Raw genomic sequence first — 13,783 nt, 5'->3', positions numbered from 1 at the left:
TATAATATATATATATATATATATATATTTTATATATATATATTAAAAAGCCACAGACTCCGGATTTTGAGCACTTTATTGTTGCAGAACCTGATGATAAAGCCAAACACCCCCGCCCCCCTCCCCCCTTCCGTCGTCTTTGGCTGGAGGCTCAAGATGGTGGTTCCCCCAGAGGCTCCTCAGCCGTTTTAGACGTGAGGGGAAACCCGGCGTTTCCCTGATTCACATGGTACATGTCTCTACGCTTGTGCACCCCGAAGACGTAAATTGAGGCCGGGATGGCAGCCACAAAGCCCAGGATGGTCAACACTGCTATGACGATGGTAATGGTGATGGGGTTCCGCTCTGTGCAGAGAAGCAAGGAGTAAATACTCGTACCCCTGGCCCTAGGCTTGCCCATTTAGAACCGCAGGCCCCCCTCAGCTCACCTTGAACATTCATCACCACAGTGACAGTGTATATGCCCTGTGAGCTGGCCGCCTGGCAGTGGTAGGTACCACTGTAGTTTAACCTGACTCGGAATGGGATCCCGACGGGGACCTGGGCCATGGAGCCTTCGTGCAAACACTGTAGCTGGGGATCTGGGTTGCCCTGGGCTTGGCACTGAAGGATTTGGGTCGTTCTTTCTTTCCACATCAAGTGCTGAGGACATTTGGCCGGGTCAATCTTGGGACCATCTGTGGGACCGCCAAATGATCAGACAAACCCAAGGTCCAATGGGGCAAGAGAGAATCAAGTCTCTCCAAATCAGGAGAGCAAGGAATTCAAGGTCAGAGTGACCTACTCACACAGTACACGCAGCTGGACGCTCCTGTTCTTGTGCAAGACCACCCCATCCACCTCGAGGGCCGCACTGCAGAAGAAGCTGCGTCTGTCGTCCCTCTCAGTGGCGTTTAGCTGAAGCAGCGCGAGCTGTCCCGGGGCTGCAGCGGGAACTCCGTCCAACGTGACCTGGACTCGGGCTCCAGCAGCGCAAGTCACATTCACTATGGTCCCCTGACGGACGGTGGGCTGGCTCAGGTTCAAGACGGGCCCCCAGAAGCCTGAAGGAGTAGCATTGCCTGGGCGTTTGCTATCCACTCCCTCATGTCCACTAAGCCCAGCTGACCACCCAGATTTTTCCCCTCGGGGTAACCAGACCTTGCCTTTTAGCTACTCTTGGGGCCCCACCTAAGTTGGGGCACTCAGGCGGTCCTGTAATGAAGGCCCCTGCCCCGCCCACGCGGCAACTCCTCCCACGTTGGCGGCTAAGGCCCTGCTTTTCTGGCTTGGCTTCTCCCGTGCCTTGCCCTTTGGGCTAATGAAGCTCAACCCCCTGGCCCTCACCTCTGCAGCAGTTTTGGCCCCGGCCCCTCTTACTATAGATGGTCAAATTCTCCTGAGTCTCCTGGCTCTCGCCTCCCAGGGTCACATTGCAGACAATCTCCTGAGCCCCCTCCAGCTCCGCGGTGGCTGTGGCTGTGGCGCTGGCCGTCAGCGTGTCACCATAGCTCTTGACTATGGCATTCAGCATCTGGTCCCCCAGCGCCAGTTGGACCTGGGCCTCTGAGGCCGGAAACAGCCCGTCCAGGGTGCAGTTCACGGCCTGGGATGTTCCCACCTCCAAGAACCGGGGAGCGAAGAGACGCGGAGGCGTCACTGGCAGGACTGGGGAGAAGAGTGGGAGTGAGCTGGAGGTCTCACACAGCCGTGGACACCCCTTTCCCTGTGACACACTCATACCCCCCAACCAGGGTTCTTCTTTCCCAGGATACCCTGTAACCTGGATCACCCCCTTCCTAGGACACATCTATCTGCACATACTTCTCAAAAATTCCTGCCACCATGGGAATTTTTGAGGCCGCCCGTCCAATGGCCAAGGGCAGGCCTTCCCAGAAGCCCTTGAGGTCCAGGCCACCCCATTCTCAGGAACCTCAGGGCCAGGGCACCCCTGCTCTGGCTCAGCTCATTACCCACACTGTGCAGTCCCTTCCCTCACCGAAGGTTCGGAGCTGCCTGGGGACTGAGCTGTTCTGGAACAGACCCAGCCCTTGGGACCGCAGGTCCAGTTCCCAGCGGCAAGAGAAATTGGCACCATGATCATTTCTGCTGGCTAGCACCGTGGTGGTGACTTCTCCAACCGCCAGCTGCTGGCTCAGCACCTCCTCCCCACGGAGCAGCAACACGGAGAGTTTGGCCCGGGGTGCCCCGCCTGCCACCCTGCAGCGCAAGGTGAGGTTTTTGCCCACAGGATTCCAGGGGGACAGGGGTGCCAGCTCCACACGCTCCGGAAACTCTGCGGGTGGGTGGTAGAGGGAGGGGAGAACAGAACTTATCAGTCAGCCTTGCAACCCCCTCCCCAGGGAGTGGAGAGGACCCGAGGGTGGCCCAGTGCAGAACTGTGAACTTCGAGTTGATAAACCTAGAGGGCTTAGAAATGTGCTAGTGGAAGTGTTTGCTATTGTCATTAGCACCAAGACGATTATTTCCTGTTTTGTCAGACAGGGAAATAAAAGATTTGTTTACAAGGACCTTACAGTAAAAAAAAAAAAAAAAAAAAAAGAGCCCTGGCACGTTTTGCTTAGTGGACGGAAGGGTCTCCAGCTGATTCCCCGTCAAGGGCACCTGCCTCGGTTGCAAATTCTGCAAGTTCAATTGGGGAGTGCGTGGGAGGCAACCAATCGATGTGTCTCTCTCACATTGATGTTTCTTTCTCCCTCCCTCCCTCCTCCTTCCCTTTCACTCTGAAAATTAATGGGAAAAAGATATCCTCGAGGTGAATTTCAAAAAGAAAAAGAAAAAAAGAAAGGGAAAGGGTACTAACGCCTATGACCACTTACGATGTTAACAGCAATTATAAAAGTTCCTATTTAGAGCTTTCCTTAGATTTTGCAAATGTCATCAGGCATCCACCTTCATTCACATAGCAACTGAGTAAAATGTTCTCTATTATTCTTTTTACAGATGGAGAAACAAGCCCAGAGAGGTGATCTGCCCAGAGAGGCACATCCAGGAAGGGGCAGAACCTGGGTTAGAATGTGAGTCTCCCAAACTTTGGACCTGTGTGTCCACCTGCCTCTTTTGGTGTCACATCTAGGGATTCCCCTGGCTCTCCTCCCAGCTTCTGGCCTGGACTCTGGCCTTGGCCTCTCTAAGAGCTTGGCCCAACCCTTCCCCATCAGTCCCAGGTGCTCAAGACTCTCACAGTCTACTTGCCTGGGGCAGCCTCTCAAGGTGCTCTGGCGCAATCTTGGGGGACCGGACCCCTGCAGTGCCTTTCTCAGGCACACAGACCACATCCTTCACCTCCTTGGGAAGCAACTTACGCTCACCTCCGACAACTCGAGTTTGGATCTCAAGCTGTCAGAGAGGCCCATGGACTGGCTGCTATGAAAAATCTTTAACATCTTACTACAATTTTAGAATATTTGACAAGGAGGCCTCCATCTTACTCTTGGGCACCACTGGTCAGGGCTAGTGTTATGCTGGTAAATTCTGGTTATGCTTGGGCTCTCGGGGGTGGGGTGGGAGAGCCCGGATAAGGAGCATTTGCCAATTTCTGTAGTGTAAGTATCCCCACCATGGCTGATACCAAGCTACCCAAAGTGAGATAGAGTTGGGAAGAGCTGAGCACAGTCAGACCTCATGAGCCAGGAACAACAGGCCTGGCCAGAGGCACCTCACAGACACACAGATCCATACAGGTAGATGGACACATGCAGATGTACACATTACACAGAAATATATATGGATGCAAACATATATGTAGACACATTGACACAGACATCCACAGACACACAGATATTGAAACAAACACACTTGCCCCCACACACAGATAACACAGGCAGTCACACATGGAGATATAGATACAATCATGGAGATACACACTGACAGACACAGACAGACACAGGCACACACACACACAAGCACTAACACATACACATGTACACTCCCACAAACATAGACAATAGCAGATACATATGCTATGGACACACATGGAGGTACACAAGTACGTAGACACTGGCACCCACATAAGAGCATACCCGTGGGTGCTACACTTATCCATGAAGGCTTCACAAAGCAGTAGGCACCGTGAGTGATCTAGTCTGTTGTATGCCTTTTCAAAAAATATGTTTTTATTAATTTCAGAGAGAGGAAGGGAGAGAGAGAGAGAAACACCAATCTGCTGCCTCCTGTATGCCCCCCTACTGGAGAACAAGCCCACAACCAGGTCATGTGCCCTGACCAGAAATCGAACAGGGACCTCCTGGTTCATGGGTCCATGGGTCCACGGGTCCACACTCAACCACTGAGCCATGTTGGCCGGCTCCTCATTGATTTTTAGAGAGAATAGAAGGGAGGGGGAGAGACACACAGAGAGAGAAACATCTATGTGAGGGAGACACATTAATTGGTTGCCTCGCGCACACACCCTGACTGGCCAAGACTCAGTTTGCAACCAAGAAACATGCCCTTGACCAGAATTGAACCTGACATCTTCAGTCTGCAGGCAAACGCTCTAACCACTGAGAAACCGGGTAGGGCAATAAACTATCTATCTATATAAAAGCCTAAGCAACCGTCACAACCGAAGGGACAACCGAACAGGCTGCGTGGGGCACGGCCAGCAGGGGGTTAGTGAGGGGCGACCAAACGACTGAGCAGCAGGCTGTGTGGGGTGACCAGGCTGGCAGGGGGCTGAGGGAAGGACGACCAAACGACTGAGCAGCAGGCTGCATGGGGTGACCAGGATGGCAGGGGGCAATTAGGGGCAACCAGGCCGGAAGAGGGGGCAGTTAGGGGCAATCAGGCAGGCAGACATGTGAGCAGTTAGGAGCCAGCGGTCCAGGATTGTGAGAGGGATGCCCAAGAGGTCCTGGATTGGAGAGGGTGCAGGCTGAGCTGAGGGGACCCTCCCTCCCCCGTGCATGAATTTCGTGCACCGGGCCTCTAATTCTAAATAAATAAATGCAGAGAAACTCTTGGAAGGATCACAAGAAACCAGTGCCAGGGGGATTCCCAGTCTGGAAAGGAAGGCTTCACCTGTTACTAAGTCTTGGGAGCCAGACTGCCAGCTTCGCCGCTCAGGGGCTGTGAACCCGACGGATGACTCCACCCCACTGTACCTCAGTTTCCTTAGCTGTGAAATGAGGCTCACAAGGGCAGCGCTCCCCCCCCCCCCCGCCCTGGGATCTTTGTAGGACTGAATGAGGGCTAAAGTGGGTTTATACACTTAAAGCAGTGGTCCCTGCCAGCAGTGCTAGGTAAATGGAGATTTGGCATTGCTATGTTTTTATACTTTTTTATTTTGGAGCCCCATTAATTTATTACCTGCCATAAAAATATAAGTAATAAATAAAAGACATGTACTATCATTTTTAAATGCCTCCTGGGACCCAAATAAATTGATTTTACACTGCTGCTCTGTCATATGCTTGAGATGCATCTGTCTCTGTCTCTTTCACACACACACACACACACACACACACACATGTCCAGGTCCAAACTCTGGGTCAGAGTCCTGGTCCATTCCTGCAAACTCCAGGCCCACTCCCCCCGACTGCCTGAGGCCAGTCCCAGCTCCCGGCACATCTACTCACGGTACACTGTGATGTCAGAGGAGTCTGACATCTGCGAGCCGTTGCAGATGCCGGAGCAGAAGATCTCACTGTCACCGGTCACATTGCTGAGCCAGTAGGCCTTCCAGCCCAGGCCTTCGCCCGCTTCCTCCTTGAACAGGGATGTCTCCAGGCTGATGAGTTCAGGTTGGGGGCAATCTGTACTGCAGTTTACCAAGAGGGACCCTCCAGCAGGCACCACCGGGTTCTGGGGCTCCACCCGAAGCCGGAACGCCTGCCCCTGGGCACCTACGGGAACATGGAAGCTCCGCTGCTTGATCCAGCGCCCCCCAGCCCATGCATGTTGAGGCCCTACCATCCAACACCTCCTCAACCTGAGATACGGTCTTTGCCTTCATGGTGCCTCCAATTCAGTGGGGAAGACAGGTGATGGATCAGAGACGGGAGAGCTCAGAGGGAGGCCTATAGGAAGGGGCCTATAGGAGGAAGTGAATCAGGGAAGCTTCCCGGACAAGACAAGTACAGGCAGTTTTAAAGGGTAAGTAGGAGTTAGCCAAGTGAAAGGGAAGAGTGATCCTGGTAAGAGGAAGAGTGTAGGCAGAAGTCAAAGTTTCAGATGGAGCAGAGAGAGAGAGAGAGAGAGAGAGAGAGAGAGAGAGAGAGAGAGAGGAGAGAGAGTTGGGTGGGGAGGACAAATCACAATCACATCCAGGGACTGGGCCCCAGGAAGCCCTGGCTGAGTTAAGGCCCCACAACTTTCTCTCCAGGACACTGGTGAGCCCCCAGTCAGATTTGAGTTTAAGAAAGAGTTTGCAGCAGGATGTGGGAAGTTTCACTTTCTCCGGTCCCCCATTCTCTACCAGCCCCCAATTCTAGCCCTCCCCAAGTTGACTGGCCTCACCTGGAGGCAACAGGCAGCAGACCAGAAGCAGAGAGATGAGCGGAGTCCAGCAGGCCCTGGGCAGTGGCCCCAAAGGCACCATGGTGGCCAGCCTATGGAGGACAGTGCCTTAATGTGGCACTGGGCAGGTCAGAGGGGAGCAGGCGGGGCCACCAGGAAGCACAGCCACAGCGGTTAAGATTGCAGAAGTCCGGGGCGGCACCTTGCCCAGGCCTGGGGAAGGGCAGGGGGGATGTTCTGTGGCCCCGGAGGTCCAGAGTGGGGAACCCAGCTAGGGTCCAGGGAGGTGGAGGGCTCTAATGAATCGCCCACTGGGTGGGCCTCAGTTACACTTCTGGCTCCCAAATGAACGCACAGGAAATGAGAACACAACCCTCTTCCTTTGTTCTCGTACTGGGGAGGAGGGGGGTTGGAGGGGGGCAAGACACCTCCTTCCTGCTGAGCTTAGGTAAGTGTGAAATTGCGCACACTTCATTTCTTTCATATGACCTTCTCTCCTTTCTTTCCTTGTGATCAAACTGGCCTCATCCCACTCCCTGACTTTCACCTCTCCCTTGCTGGTCCACTCCCTTCATCACTAAGCCTTCAGGACAATGAGGTTCTGGTTGGCATCAAATAATCTTTGGAACAAAGCCTCAGGTCTAGTGACCACAGAGGAAGATAGGCCTCAGTTATATGTCAGCTCTGGACCCAAGAAAATGGAGCGATCCCACCCACCAAATCCTTGCAAAACCAGACAGAATGGAGCCATGGCTGACGTGAGGACCAGATGCAATGATCAGCCAGCCCTTCCTTACCCTGGCCTCCCAGCAACATTCCCCCAGGTAGCCCTCCCCAGAAGCCACGGAGGAGCCAGGTCTATGCACACAAGCTCCAGGCGTAGCACCATTCCCTTAACAGACCGTTACTTTCTTGGCTGCGAACTCATGTTTGCTTTGACGCCAGCAGTTGACCAAACTCCTTTACTTTAGTAACAAAGCAGAAGGTGTTCTGTTCCTAGAGAGAAAGGTAATGGGAGTCCGGCTGGCGTGGCTCAGTGGTTGAGTGTCAACCCAGGAACCAGGAGGTTATGGTTCAATTCCGGGTTAGGGTACATGCCTGTGTTGGGGGCTGGATCCCCAGTGGGGGGTGTGCAGGAGGCAGCCGATCAATGATTCTCTCTCATCATTGATCTATCTATTTATCTATCTATCTCACTTCCTCCAAGAAATCAATAAAAAAATATTTTTTTTAAAAAAGGTAATGGGAGACCACCTGCCTGTGTCCTTGAAGTGATAAGGTGGGATTTCAAGGCATTTCAAGAGAACAACGAGGGACTTCTAGGCAGGGCCTCAGGGATTAATGTGAGATCCAACATTCTTAGGGGACAAATAAGAGATTTGGAGATGATAAAGAGGGGTCCCCGAAGATGAGTAAAGCCATGAAAATGAACAGAGCCCACATTTATTGGGCTCTTGTGCCAGGCCCTGTGTTGGCCACTGGAGCAGCTCCTGTGGGGGGAGCCACCTTTGAAGATTGTGGGGGGTCCTGCCACCTTTGGAGGTTTTGGGAGATCCCCGAATTCCCTATGCACAGTGCTGAGGTGGAATTGTTAGGGGACAGCTGAATCCTGAGCCACCATCCGTCAAGGATGCTACTTGTTTTTGTTTAACTTTTAAAATGGATTTTTAGAGAGAGAGGAAGGGATAGTAAGAGAGAGAAACAATGTGAGAGTAAAACATTAATCAGCTGCCTCCTACATGCTAGCAGCCCTGGCATGTGCTCTGACCGGGAATCTAACTGGCAACTTTCAGTGTATGGGACAACACTGGAGCCACACTGGCCAGGGCAAGGATGCCACTTGTAACTTGCCCCTGCCCCTGTCCTCATCTCTCCCTTGCCTGCCTCTCCAGGCAGTTGGTCTTTTCATCCCAAGAGAACGGACTTGGTGTCAGGTGGCCACTCCCACCTCCATCTGCTCCATGTCTCAGGCCTCCAGTCCACCTCTTGTTCCTCTGATCTGAGCGCCAGTGAGGGACCTTGTTGAGGGCCTTGACGGTACTAGCATTCATCCACTCTCCCCACCACTGAGGCCATGCCCTCTCCTCTCTCACCTGGGCACCACTCCCTCCAATCAGGGGTCTCCTCTGCTGCCCTGCTCCCCCATCTAGTTCCCAGATGGTGCTGAGAGGGCAACTAAAACTCAAAAGTATTTGTAAATAATATATCTGATAAGAGATTCTATCCAGATTGTAAAGAACTCTTACAACTCAACAACAGCAGCCAAAACCCAATTAAAAAATGGGCAAAGTTGAATAGACATTTCTCCAAAGAAGCTGTTCAAATGACCAATAAATACATGAAAAGTGCTCAACATCATCAGTCATTAGGGGAATGCAAATCGAAACTACAATGAGATAGTGCTTCACACCTATTAGGATGGCTCCCATTAAAACAACAACAACAACAACAAAACACCCACAGAAAATAGCAAGTGTTCATGAGGATGTGCAGAAACTGGAACACACACACTTTGCTGGTAGGAATATAAAACTTTGTTCCTCCAAAAGTTAAACAGAATGATCCAGCAATTCCTCTCCTAAAAGAATTGAAAGCAGGGACTCAGACCCTGGCTCGGTAGCTCAGTTAGAACTTCATCCCAATATGTCAAGGCTGGGAGTTTGGTCCTCAGGGCACACAAAAGAATCAACCAATGAATGCATAAATAAGTGGGACAATAAATCAATGTTTCTCTCTCTCTCTCTCTCTCTCTCTCTCTCTCTCTCTCTCTCAAGAATAAATAAAAATAAAAATAAAAAAAGAGCTGGGACTCAGATAGTTACACACCAATATTCATAGTAGCATTATTCACAATAGCCCAAGGGTGGAAACAACCCAAATTCCACCAACAGATGAATGGATAAACAAACTGTTGTATACATACAATGGAATATTATTAATCCTTCAAAGGAAAGAAAATTCACTCTGCTGGTGTGGCTCGGTGGTTGGGCGTTGACCCATGCACTGAGGTTGCTGGTTTGATTCCCCGTCCATGGACACAGAAATAGTGTGGTGAAGGCCTGGGGGCTGGGTGAAGGGGGGCGAAGCAGGGGGAAATGGGGAGACATCTGGAATACTGTCAACAAAAAATAAATTTAAAAAAGGAAAATTTGATACATGCTACAACATGGGTGAACTTTGAAAACATTATGCTAAGTGAAATAAGCCAGGCACAGCCAAACAAATATTCCACTTATATAAGGTCCCTAAACGAGGAAAATTCATAGAGAAGGTAGAATGATGGTTCCCAGGGGCTGGTGGAGGAGGGAAATGGGGAGTTAGTGTGGGATGGGGGCAGTTTCTGTTTGGAAAAATGACAACATTCTATAAATCCATAGTGGAGTTGGTTATACAACATTGTGAATGTATTTAATGCCACTGAATCCTACACTTAAAAATGGTTAAAATGGTAAAATTTATGTACATTTCAACACACACACACACACACACACACAAACAGCATTTACTTATTTTGATTTGTATCCAAAACATGAGATGGATTGATGGCCCAGGAATGAATAGATGAATAGATACAATATGATAAAGTAAATTTAATAACATGGCAATTGTGAAATCTAGGGGTGTTCACTGTACCATTCTTCCAACTTTTCTGTATGTTTGCAATCGTTCAGAATGAAGTAAAAACTGCATCCCTGATGGGTCTAGGTGGCTACTCATGTCACAAGAGGAACAAGCAGACCTTGAGTACCTCCTGCTAAGAGGGCACAATGGCCTCTAGGAAAGACTTGCCAAAAAAATAGAAACTAGACCAGCCAGTGTGACTCAGTGGCTGAGCATCCATCCATGAACCAAGGGGTCCCCAGTTTGATTCCCGGTCAGGGCACATGCTTGGGTTGCAGGCTCAATCCCTAGTAGGGTGCGCACAGAAGGCAGCCAATAGATGTCTATCATTGATGTTTCTTTTTCTTTCTTTCTTTTTTTAAAATGTATTTTATTGATTTTTTACAGAGTGGAAGGAAGAGGGATAGAGAGTTAGAAACATCGATGAGAGAGGAACATCGATCAGCTGCCTCCTGCACACTCCCCACTGGGGATGTGCCCGCAACCAAGGTACATGTCCTTGATCAGAATCGAACCTGGGACACTTGAGTCCGTAGGCTGTCGCTCTATCCACTGAGCCAAACCGGTCAGGGCTATCATTGATGTTTCTATCTCTCTAATCCCTCTCCCTTCCTCTCTCTCTAAAAAAGAAAATCAATGAAAACATTTTTCTTTTTTAAAGGAAGCTGAACTGGATCATCTGTGGTCAAGATGAGGACAGAGAAATGCACTGAAACCACACCACAAGGATGACATCAGACTGGTAAAGCCTAAAGGACAACCCCATTTCCTCCACGAATATGTGGCAAGTGGGGAGAAAAGAGGAAGACAAACCAGTCCCCAGCCAAGTGCAGTGTGTGACCTTGTTTGGATTTTTATTTGGACAAATGTTTGAGAGACAATTGGGGAAATCTCACAGGCTACCCAATGCTATCAAGGAATTGTTAAACCTTTTTTTTTTTTATTATTGTACATCACTCCTTTATCATACTCATCTGAAAAAAGATTTAGTAGTTATGCTCAAAATGCCTACTGGGCCCACGTGGCAGGGCCAGCAACTGGAACATGATTCAGAACGCACACAGTGAAAGACACAGCTGGACATGATCAAGTGACATTTCACTGCCATGAGACACTGAGGCCGGGGAGGGATTCTAAAACACAGCAGGATGATGCCTACCGGCCAAGGAGCTCTCCCACCCTGGTGTGAGGAATGGCTTATTTGGTGATGACCCCTTGTGGGAAGAGTTCACCACTACTAGAAACCCCAGAAGGGTTTTTGTTTTGTATTATTTTATATAGATGTGCTTTCTTTTTGTAAAAGTCAATGCAACACGTAAACATTCAGGATTGATCCCAATCTTCTGGAGCCAGCTTTCCTGGGGTCAAGGAGGAAATGTTTGTTGGAATCACCAGGCGTTCATCTTCCGCTGGAATGACCAGAGCCCCCAGTCAGTTCACCTGTCTGCAGAGTAGCACAGCACTGCTTGCAGGAACACAAACAGCCTCTCTTGCCTCTCCTCATTGGTCACGCCTTAACATGGCTCCTCCCTAGCCCCCTGCTCTCAAGCAGGTCCTTAGTCATAAACAAAACACTAGCAAAAAACTGGAGTTATTACCCCTGGACTCTCTTAGATAAGAGTCTCCCTCGGCCGGGATGGAGGACCCATGCCCCACAGGTGCCATTCTGACTAGATTGCATGAAGGGAGTGGGTGCAGGAGACAAAATGGCTAACGCAAAATTGGGAGCCACCAGTCTCCATCTGCAGCTACAACCTAAGACGCCTACAGATGTGGTCAGTGTGACATGTGAGCAGGAGAGATGCAGAGGAATGGGATGGGAGGGAGGGTGTCCTTGGGAAGGTCGTCTGCCTGCTCGCCTTCACTTCTTGGCCTTGCCCTGGGTATTCACAGCCTCCATGGCTTCATGTACAGTCTCTTCATCCCCCAGGAACTGCATGGGTTTGATGGGCTTCAAGTTCTTGTCCAATTCATAGACAATGGGAATACCAGTCGCAGGTTCAGCTCCATGATAAGCCCCTTCAGAAAGACCCTCCAGATGTCTGACAATGCCCCGAAGGCTGTTGCCATGGGTTGCAATCAGTATCGGTTTCCTCTCCTTGATCTGGGGCGCTATTTCTTCATTCCAAAAGGGCAGAGCTCTGCAATAGTGTCCTTCAGACTCTCACAGGAGGGTAGCTGATCTCAGTGAGGTCTGCATACCTGCGATCCTTACTGATGTTGCTGTAGAAGAGATGGTCGGGCTCCATCGGTGGTGGTGGGATATCATAAGCGCCTCCAGATGTTTACCTGGGCCTCGCCTTGCTTGGCAGCAGTTTCTGCTTTAAGACCAGTCAGACGCACATAGTGCCGCTCACTGAGACGCCAAGCCCTCACTACAGGCAGCCACATGTGGTCTAACTAAGGCCGTGGTCGGCAAACTGCGGCTCGCGAGCCACATGCGGCTCTTTGGCCCCTGGAGTGTGGCTCTTCCTAAGCCTTAGGAGTACCCTAATTACGTTAATAACAATGTACCTACCTATATAGTTTAAGTTTAAAAAATTTGGCTCTCAAAAGAAATTTCAGTCGTTGTACTGTTGATCTTTGGCTCTGTTGACTAATGAGTTTGCCGACCACTGGTCTAAGGCATCCAGCACAGTCCAGAGGGTCCAAATTGCTCTCTTCTGCACTGAGGTGAAGCAGATGTCAAACTCAGCCGGCATCTTGCAGCGCCTGCCCACCTCGCTTTGCCTCCTCGTGCCCAGCTGGGCTCAGGTCCACATGGTACCAGCCGCTGAAGCGGTTCTCCAGGTTCCACGCGCTCTCGCCAGGCCGGATCAGCACCAGCTTGGAGGCAGCCATGGTGGCGGGTCCAAGTGCGGCGCAGACTCAGGAATTGTTAAACTTTTTAGGTGTGGGGACAATATTGTAGTGATTGTTTGTGGTTACATCTTTTTGAGACATATATGGAAGTTTTTACAGATAAAATGATATGATATCTGGGATTTGTTTCAAAATGATCCAATGGTAGAGGTGGGGGTGGGAGTAGAGTTGAAGCATAACTGGCCACGGGCATTGGAAACTGTTGATGCTGCCTGTTCATGACATTATTCTCCCTTGTTCTGCATATGCTTTAAATTGTCCATATAAAAGTTTTTTAAAAATAATTCTTTATTGGTGAAAATATTACACCATAAAAGTTTTTTAAAAAGCAGCTGCACAAAAATAGGCCAAGATAATTTTGAAGAAGAAAAAGGAGATCTATCCTATATCAAATATCAAAACATAATCTAGTGGCAATATCTTTCCCAATTACCAGGCTAGATCCTGCAAGCAGCTATTCCTGTTGGGAATGTGCCCTACAGATACCCTTGAGTGTGGGTGGAACAATATGCACCCATGGCTGCTCACTGCAGCAGCGTCATGGATACAGCAAAGGACTCGAGATAACTACATGAAGAGCAAAGGCTGAGCGATAACTACATGTCCCCCAGCGAGGACTATAACACAACCACAAATAGCACAAGGAAGTACTGTAGGCCTGGATATATGGGACCACCTCCAAGACAAAGGGCAAAAAAGAAGCAAGAATCCAGACTAGAGTTGTGTGTCCTTGCACATGCTACCATTTTTGCAAAAGATAGGAAAGTATAATATGTGTACGGGTTTCCTTGTATCTGGATGAAACATCTCTGGAAGCAAAAACAGGAAACCAGATGGCACT

At 49.9% G+C, this 13,783-nt stretch overlaps 1 protein-coding gene and 1 pseudogene across 2 annotated transcripts; both read right to left on the bottom strand.

The window, feature by feature from the left end:
• Positions 1-59: 59 nt before the first annotated feature.
• On the bottom strand, positions 60-6,802 carry ICAM3 (intercellular adhesion molecule 3). Its single transcript, XM_081090743.1, has 7 exons — positions 6,460-6,802; positions 5,580-5,846; positions 1,979-2,275; positions 1,360-1,647; positions 789-1,043; positions 429-677; positions 60-345 (listed from the first exon to the last, which is right to left on the bottom strand). The coding sequence occupies exons 1-7, from the start codon at positions 6,539-6,541 to the stop codon at positions 152-154; spliced, it is 1,632 nt and encodes a 543-aa protein (XP_080946869.1). The 5' UTR covers positions 6,542-6,802; the 3' UTR covers positions 60-151.
• Positions 6,803-11,941: 5,139 nt separating this feature from the next.
• LOC308518939 (phosphoglycerate mutase 1-like) lies at positions 11,942-12,921 on the bottom strand (annotated as a pseudogene). Its single transcript has 2 exons — positions 12,705-12,921; positions 11,942-12,480 (listed from the first exon to the last, which is right to left on the bottom strand). The product of its transcript is annotated as a phosphoglycerate mutase 1-like (transcript).
• Positions 12,922-13,783: the final 862 nt, after the last annotated feature.

Source organism: Myotis nattereri, assembly GCF_964212035.1.
Source record: "Myotis nattereri genome assembly, chromosome: 5".
Classification (NCBI taxonomy): domain Eukaryota; kingdom Metazoa; phylum Chordata; class Mammalia; order Chiroptera; family Vespertilionidae; genus Myotis; species Myotis nattereri.
The sequence above is the reverse complement of the archived record's forward strand: the minus strand, read 5'-3'. Positions and strand labels throughout refer to the sequence as shown.